General features: G+C 39.7%; 1 protein-coding gene across 1 annotated transcript in view; it reads left to right on the top strand.

Annotated features, from left to right (window-relative positions):
• STX7 (syntaxin 7) overlaps window positions 1–9518 on the top strand; it is a 40096-nt gene that overhangs the window by 28553 nt on the left and 2025 nt on the right. The window contains exons 6-9 of the mRNA XM_015831761.1: window positions 786–838; window positions 3099–3189; window positions 4259–4331; window positions 6782–6864. Coding sequence (XP_015687247.1) covers window positions 786–838; window positions 3099–3189; window positions 4259–4331; window positions 6782–6864 — 300 coding nt within the window. The remainder of the gene's footprint in view (window positions 1–785; window positions 839–3098; window positions 3190–4258; window positions 4332–6781; window positions 6865–9518) is intronic.

Genomic DNA, 9518 nt, shown 5'->3' with positions numbered 1-9518 from the left:
CGGGACTGACCTAGGGTGAATTTTTAAATAGGGACAATTTTTAATGATTTTAAATAAGACACAGCTACAAATATTTGGTTTTTAATTGGCTTTTATAGGGAAATGTTTTGTATTGTTTTTAATATGCTGTGAGCCGCCCTGAGTCCCATGGGGGAGAAGGGCGGCATATAAGTTAAAGTTAAATAAATAAATAAATAAAAAATGTCCTAGACCAGACATGTCAAACTCGTGACGTCGCGTGACGTATTGGAACTTTTTCGCCATTGCCAGCAATGGGGTGGGCGCGGTTTCCTCATGACGCATCCGGCCCACGGGCCTGCAGTTTGACATCCCTGTGCTAGAAAGATCCCCACCCTTGTTTTCTGAAAATAGGAAAATAAAATGTCCCCAAGCCACTCAGATGGCTAGTCTCCAACCTCCATGATGTCTCTTTTCTGTTTTGCCTTCATTCTCTGTCTTTCAGTTCCTCATTGCTATTTTTAATCAGAAAGATGCTGAGTACATTCTTAAATTTTCAGTATTAGGCCCTAGTCTAAATCACACTTGTGTTTGGATTTGGGCATCACACAGTGTTGAATGCTTGTGCTACACCAATCTTCTAATATCAGACTCTAGAACTACATTGATTTCTTCTTGTTATATCAGAGTTTAATTTGGGACTACAGTTCAGTCCTCCAGATCTGTTATTTTATCTGATTAAGTGCTGAAATCTTGCTGGTGAGCATTGAAGTACATTTAACTCTCCTTCCAAAGTTGTAACCTGTTATTTTTATATCATTTGACAGGGTGGTGCCCCAGAAGAAAGTTACAAAGAAGGAACCCTTGTATCTTGGGATAGGTAAGAAATATGATAGAATATAAAATCATTCCACTTAAAAAATATTATAGTATGAAAAAATACAATAGCAATAGCATATAGACTTATATACCGCTTCACAGTGCTTTACAGCCCTCTCTAAGCTGTTTACAGAGTCAGCATATTGCCCCCAATAATCTGGGTCCTCATTTTATCGACCTCAGAAGGATGGAAGGCTGAGTCAACCTTGAGCCGGTCAGGATCAAACTGCTGGCAGTGGAAGGCAGGGTTAGCCTGCAGTACTGCATTCTAACCACTGCACCACCATGGCTCCTTATTAGAGATATAAATCCTTGCATCTCTAATAAGCAACAATAATACAACACTACTGTGTTATAAAGTATACTGTGATTTTAACTGGATATGCTGTTTTTTCAGAATTACATTAATGATTTTTTTCTCGTTGTTAATGTGCATCATTCGAAAGTCCCTGTTTGAATGGTTTGTCTCCCATCATTGTTGTCTGCAATTTGAAGAGAAATTGGAAGATTGATAGGAGTGGGGGATTAGCTGTAAGAGCCAAAGGCATTGGCTTCTTCCCATGAACCCTCTAGTGTACAAACAGACCATCCATGAGAACCATGGCTAGTATAGTAACATAATATGTAATGGGGGGGGGGGAGAAGCAGATTTTAAGGATTGTTATAGTAGTAGTCAATTTTCAATGCTGGTACTACTAGTACTTATTTTTCATTTAAGAAGGTGTTCTTCCCCTTCCTATAAGTGTCCACGTCTGGGACAGTACAACTATTGTTCCACATAGTGTTCTCCAAAACACATTCAGTAAAATGGGCTGCGTGAACTATGAAAATTGCCTGTAGGTTTGCCTTTCCAAGTACAAGTAGTTAGAAGCCATATACATCTTACTCTCTTATTGTGTTCATTTTTAAAATAAATAATGTACATGTATGTTAGAAAAATCTGTTGAGCCCAGTATGCTAAAAATCTGATTAACCTCTGTGAAACAAATTAAGTGCGGCATCGATTAAAAGCCCCATGGGAGTATTAAAAAAGCTGGGGGGGGTGTGTGTTGTGTATGTGTATATATCGGACAAATCTTAACAGAAAAAGTCTGCATCTTGCTCCATCAATGAATTTCAGAGCAGTGTTCCAGAGCAGCAGTAGATAGGAAAGGAGAATTTATTTGGAGGCAATCTAGTTATCTTGATTTTTGCATTAAGGTTCAATGGGCTGAAAAAACACAACACAGAAAGCATTTTCTGTCAGGATAGCCTCCTTGAGTTCCCATAAGAAGGATGTTTGGGAAGCTTCCTCCCCAGAGCTTGGGAGGAATAACAGCTTTTTCTTCTCTTCACTATAGGTAATCCTCGATTTATGATCAGTTGCTTAGCGACTGTTTGAAGTTAAAGTGGACATATCTGGGGGGAGTACTTACAACACAGATTCAAACTTCTGATGGTTGCCCCTCCTCCATGGCCACATGACTACACTTCAGGGACTCAGTAACTTCCCCACATTTGTGACCATTTGAGTCCCATGGTCACATGACAGCATTTTACTATCGATTGCCCAAAACTAGCATTTGCAAAACTGGCCCATAGCAAACCTTGGATTTGCTTAATGACCACCACCCAAAAAAGTCATAAAATCAGGTCAGTCATCGCTTTACAACTATCACAAGTTATGACTGTGGTGTGCTGTAGTATGGTCATAACTCAAAGACTACCTGTAACCTTAGTCTCCCCCATGACTCAGAGGTTAATGTAATGCTTCCATTGAAGGGTCTATATAGGATTGCAATTTGAATGTATAAACTATGACAAAATGCATTCCCAAAATTTCTTGAGAAGAAGCCTTTAAGAAGTATCTTGTAATTGGAATAAATAAAGGATGCTGTCCTTCTTTTTATGAGAGATTGAACTATTAAGATTCTTAGTAAGTAGGAATATTGGGAGGATTGCTTGTACCTATTACTTATGAGTTTGGTGCACCCTTTCGGCCCAAATACCCTGTCTCATAGCTGACAAAGTGAGAAAGAGCCTGTGGTCTAGAGGTTAATACATCTGCCTAACATGCAGACAGCCCAGGTTCGAATCTCAGAAGGGTATGTCTGGTTGAAAAGAACTAAAAAGTTCGAAATGGCTATTCCAGTTCTCCCTTAATTCTTTGTTAGCAATCCAAATTTTGAAATATATAGATATATAGATATATAGATATTCCACATATAACAGCCTAATAGTGCATAATGTACTGAGGTGTTTTGTGTATGTTTAACCCAAAGCCAACCTCAGACCCAAGTACTAGATGAAGAAATCACAGAAGATGATCTTCGGCTCATTGAAGAAAGAGAATCAGCCATCAGGCAGCTGGAGGTGAGCACTGGCTGTTGAGATCAAGAACAAGATGTGATTTATCATATTATGTCCATGAACTGAAACTGCTTGAGATGGAGCTTGTTGCCCTTTAAGCTAATAGCTCCTATAATTAATGAATAAGAACCACATTGCTCAGGACATCATATAGCATTACCATTACTTTACAAGAGTTTAAAGTTTGCTTTCTTTGTGGATACCAAAGTGTCATTAAAATGTCTTTCATAATCTTGAACCTTGAAGATCTGCTAGGATGTCAATTCCCATTGGAGGTTAGATTCTGATTCCTAAGACAAATGGATTTCCCCAGTTTGGGGGTGAATACTGCTATCGAATAACCTAAGCGTAATCTACACACTCAACAGAGAACTTGCTAAGACAAAAGTACGCCAATTTTATAAAATCCAAAGACTTTGAATTAACTAAGACTATGGAACCAGAGATACTAGATATGTCTGTCCCCATTATTGTTGTATGATATAAACATGAATTAAATAATTGCCTCAGAATTCTTGTAAGTTTTGTAGTCTTGCTCATGAAGTCTGTGATTTGTAAATGATTTTATTGGAAGAATTAAGCCTAAAATTATATTTTTAATAAGATAGGAAATGAACAAAGTCATGTTCATGATTATGTTCAGCATTTGAAACACATTCTGCTTTCTACTTGTCATTTTTCATTCTTTTTATTTTTGCTTTTATTTAAATAATATGCACACAAATATACAAAGGTTTCTCTGTGATATTGATACAGGTCACACACACACACAAACACAAACACACATACTGTATTGCACTGTTATCTATATATAATCTCTGTTAATAAGCAACTCATTCATAATTTTTATCCTACCCTTCAAATTTACACTCTCCAATGGTGGTTTTCTACTCTCCTCAAACATTACCATATTACAAATTGAAAATTGGTTACAAACTAGATGTCTCATCAAAACATCTCTGTCCTGTGTTTGTTTCCTCTGTTCTTTCTACTCTAAATTACTTAAAGTTTACTCCTGTGATTGCATTATTCTTATTTGAACATTGTTTTAATACAGTTTCTTTCTTCATAGTCAGACATTCTTGACATAAATGAAATATTTAAAGATTTGGGGATGATGATTCACGAACAAGGGGATGTGATAGGTAAGCAGAGGTCAACCTTTTGAGATCTTGCTTTTTTGTCGCATTTGGGCATGCTTGTTATATTGTATTAGCTTTTACAAGTATAAATGTAGCAGTTGAGGAAAATCTAGAATTATTTTAGGGGAAAGACTTGCGTTAAGAGGAACTTGGGTATACCAGGAATCTGAAGTGAGATTGATTCAAAAAGCTTAGCTGCATCATGGTCCTTGAACATGTTATATAGCTAGGATGAGAGTTTTAGCCCAAATTACATGAGAGGGTTAAGGAATGCCTTGTTCATTTTCAGTATAATACCAGCTGTCATGCAGGTACTTTATGTAACAGCAGGTGCTCTCTTTCTTTGGGAACAAGAATAGTCAAGAGTTAGAATTTATTAAACTGTTCCCTAGAATTTTTGAGGTTTTCCTGAAGCTTCACTTCTTGTAGTCTTACTCTACAGAGAGTTCAGAGCAGAGAGTTAAAATGATCAGGATGCATAGCTAAATTGTTAGAAGTATTCTAGTTTAATTATATATTTTTTTTAAAAAAAAATCATGCACAGAATATATATAAGAATGAGGTTTTTAAAGTCTCTTTTATTATATTGTTTATGCACAGCTCATTTCGTAAAATAGTTGTGATTATAATACAGGAAGTGAGATCCATAATAAAAAGTACGGTATATAGGAAACTATGCTTCAAAGCAAGGACAACAGTTGGCTCGACTAAAATGCCAGTCATTTGCAGATTCTTTTTCTCCCCTCCACCCCATAATTTACATGTATTCAGGGTAGCTTTTTAAGGGTTTAGTCTCTTTCTCTGTCTTGATTCCTATTGTTGGGGACAGAAAACACACATTTTCCTGGCATTTCCAGCAGCGTCTGCACAGATAGTCCTGGTGTTATGGTTACGGCTAATGAAACACTTCAATACTGTATATTCTTGCTTTGACACCTAGGCTTATGACTACAATTGGGACCAAAATTTCTGATGCTAAGTAAGGCAGTTGTTAAGCGAGTTGTGCCTTATTTTACAATCTTTTTGCCATGGCTGTTAAGTGAATCACTGCAGTGGTTAAGTGAATTATACAGCCATTAAACAAATCCAGCTTCCCCCATTGATTTGACTTATCAATAGCCAACTGGGAAGGTGATGACAATGACCGCAGGCCATTGCGACCACTGTACGTGCATGCTGGTTACCCAGTTCTCAAATTTTGATCCTGCAGGAACATTAGAACAATTATTAAGTGCAAGGACTGGTCATAAGTCACTTTGTTCAGTGTTGTTGCAACTTCAAATCTTACTAAGCAAATGGTTGTAAGTCGAGGACTACCGCATTGGAAGAGGCACTGAGGCTCAGTGGTTTAATGACACTGGAGATGGTTTCTGTTCCAATGGTTTGAGTTCTAGCATTGCGTGTCGAGTGAGCTCCCGTCATTTATCTCAGCTTCTGTCCACCTAAAAGTTTGAAAACATGTTCTATGTCAGTGGTGGTGAATCTATGGCATGGGTGCCAGAGGCGGCATTCAGAGCCCTCTCTGTGGGCACACACGCCATTGCCCCAACCCCATGGCCCCCTCCTCACCAGCAGCCCTCCGGAGGAGAGTCGCCCCGGGCACAGCCTGTGCAGACCAGCGCAGCCAAGGACATGGCAGCCGGACAGTGGGGACAAGACTCTACCCTCACGCCCCATCACGTACAGATCATGCTGTGGAGTGCAGGCAGAGGGCGTGGCTGCCATGGGCCGCCTGGGCAATCTGCTGTAGCGGGCCATGGAGTTGGTAGGTGGCCCTGTGGGCAAGAGATGCAGGGACGGGGCAGGGGCGAGTTTTTGGGCAGTCGATCTCTAAAAGGTTCGCCATTACTGTTCTATATGAATAGGTAAACTAGGTACCACTTTGGGGGGGGAGGACAAGCTGGTGTTCCATGCAGGCAGTCAGATTCCTACCCTCTGAAACTTCCCAGTTGCAGTACCCCATTTGGAAGGCAGCTCCGGGGGGGGGGGGGAAGAGTCCTTGGATGACACTACAGGAAGAGCCATTTGTATTTCTTTCTGGTGCAAAGCCAGCTCGCCCTCTTGTGGCGCACTATGGGAAGTGTGCAAGGATTTCCTACAACGGAGCTGGTACCTTGGCAGCCAAACTACTACTCTGCAATTGCACTGTAGTTTCCTAACTAATGTAACAATGCCATTTGGTGGTGGTAGTAGTAGTAGTAGTAGTAGTAGTAGTAGTAGTAGTAGTAGTAGTAGTAGTAGTAGTAGTAGTAGTAGTAGTAGTAATACCTGTACTGGAACATATACCGTTGTCCTTGGTTTTAATTTAATATATTTTTCAAACAATTGTTCTTGGAATTTATCTCAAAAGTTACAAAATGGATCTAAAAATATAAAGTCTCAGAGCAAGATGTTTCTGCCTGCATGTCAATTGTAGAGGACAGATTGTAATGTTTTTTTCTCCTTTCTCAAAGATAGCATAGAAGCTAATGTAGAAACAGCTGAAGTCCACGTTCAGCAAGCAAACCAGCAGTTATCGAGAGCAGCAGACTACCAGGTAAACGTTATCACAAGCAAAAATAGTACAGATAGTCCTCATTTAGTGACTGCAATTGGTTCTGATGACTTAGTCATTAAGCGAAATGATTGCTAAGCGAACATGTGACACGGGGGGAGGTAGAGAAAGATGCTGCCACATCATTGGTTGCTACTGTTTCATTTAGATAAACGTTCTGTGGGGCCTTTGGTGCTGTCTGACCTTGGTATTTGTCTTGCAGACTTTTCATTACCAAGCTAGTTGGTAATGAAATAAGTATGTTATGCATACTTGCACAACAACTGCACAACACTAACTTTGATGTAAAATTCCAGTGGAAAGTAAATTTGATTTTCAATCATCCAGATTCTGGAAAAAAATATATCTAACCTGGCACAAAAATTAGTGGATTTTGATGCCACCTGCCAATGCTGGAAATCTCTGAATAGGAGTCTCTCCTTGCATGACATCTGTCAAGACTCTTTGTTTAAATGGGGCAGAGTAGCCTCCCCTGAACATGAGGTGCTCCTCGACAGACGCTGGATCATTTAGTGACTAGCTGCCATTTGAGAGCTTATGCAGAAGGAAAAACAGATTTTCTCCAACTAACAAACACTGCGCTTAATTGGATAAATTGCCTAGATATTAATATATAGAAGACTTATTCCATTCTCATGAACCAACGTATTTCAAAGTATAACCTATAACTTATATACAGTGGGGGGAGAAGTATTTTCCCTAACTGATTTTGCCCACTGACAAAGAAATAATCAGTCTATAATTTTAATGGCAGGTTTATTTTAACAGTGAGAGACAAAATAACAACAAAAAATCCAGAAAAACGCATTTCAAAAAAGTTATAAAGTGATTTGCATTTTAATGAGTGAAATACGTATTTGATCCCTTATCAATCAGCAAGATTTCTGGCTCCCAGATGTCTTTTATACAGGTACCGAGCTTACATTAAGAGCACTCTCTTAAAGAGAGTGCTCCTAATCTCAGCTTGTTACCTTTATAAAAGACACCTGTCCACAGAAACAATCAATCAATCAGATTCCAAACTCTCCACCATTGCCAAGATCAAAGAGCTGTCCAAGGATGTCAGGGACAAGATTATAGACCTACACAATGCTGGAATGGGCTACAAGACTATTGCCAAGCAGCTTGGTGAGAAGATGACAACAGTTGGTGTGATTATTCAAAATGGAAGAAACATAAAATAACTGTCAATTTCCCTCGGTCTGGGGCTCCATGCAAGATCTCACCTCATGAAGTTTCGATGATCATGAGAACAGTGAGAAATCAGCCCAGAACTACATGGGAGGATCTTGTCAATGATCTCAAGGCAGCTGGGACCATAGTCACCAAGAAAACAATTGGTAACACACTACGCCGTGAAGGACTGAAATCCTGCAACGCCCACAAAGTCCCCCCGCTCAAGAAAGCACATGTACAGGCCCATCTGAAGTTTGCCAATGAACATCTGAATGATTCAGAGGGAGAACTGGGTAAAAGTGGTGTGGTCAGGTGAGACCAAAATCGAACTCTCTGGCATCAACTCAACTCACCATGTTTGGAGGAGGAGGAATGCTGCCTATGACCCCAAGAACACCATCCCTACCGTCAAACATGGAGGTGGAAACATTATACTTTGAGGGTGTTTTTCTGCTAAGGGGACAGGACAACTTCACTGCATCAAAGGGACAATGAACAGGGCCATGTACTGTCAAATCTTGGATGAGAACCTCCTTCCTTCAGCCAGGGCATTGAAAATGGGTCGTGGATGGGTATTCCAGCATGACCCAAAACACCCTGCCAAGGCAATAAAGGAGTGGCTCAAGAAGAAGCACATTTAAGGTCCTGGAGTGGCCTAGCCAGCCTCCAGACCTTAATCCCATAGATAATCTGTGGAGGGAGCTGAAGGTTTGAGCTGTCAAACGTCAGCCTCAAAACCTTAATGACTTGGAGAGGATCTGCAAAGAGGAGTGGGACAAAATCCCTCCGGAAATGTGTGCAAACCTGGTGGCCAACTACAGGAAACATCTGACCTGTGGGATTGCCAACAAAGGTTCTGCCACCAAGTACTAAGTCATGTTTTGCGAAGGGGTCAAATATTTATTTCACTCATTAAAATGCAAATCAATTTATAACTTTTTGAAATGGGTTTTTCTGGATTTTTTGTTGTTATTCTATCTCTCACTGTTAAAATAAACCTACCATTAAAATTATAGACTGATCATTTCTTTGTCAGTGTGCAAACGTACAAAATCAGCAGGGGATCAAATAATTTTTTACCCCACTGTATAACTTCTTGAATTCCTCATGCCTTACAAAATGGGCTACATATTTCCATCATATGTGCACCATAGTATTATGTCCTCCTTTTATATATTTTTACTACTGTCATCCACATACAGGTAGTCCTTGACTTACAACAGTTCACTTAGTGACCTTTTAAAGTTACAGCTTAATTGAAAAAAAGTGACTTATGATCGTGTTTTACATGGACGACCATTGCAGCATCCTCATGGTCACGTGATCAACATTTGGATGCTGGGCAACTGGTTCATATTTATGACAGACGCAGTGTCCCGGGATCATGTGATACATCCTTTGTGATATTTTGGCAAGCTAAGTCAATGGAAAAGCCAGATTCACTTAACGAGCCTAATTTA

Source organism: Protobothrops mucrosquamatus, unplaced genomic scaffold (genome assembly GCF_001527695.2).
Source record: "Protobothrops mucrosquamatus isolate PMUCROS unplaced genomic scaffold, P.Mucros_1.0 scaffold_279, whole genome shotgun sequence".
NCBI classification, from domain to species: Eukaryota; Metazoa; Chordata; class Lepidosauria; order Squamata; family Viperidae; genus Protobothrops; species Protobothrops mucrosquamatus.
Note: the sequence above shows the minus strand (reverse complement) of the source record. Positions and strands in the feature narration are given on the sequence as shown.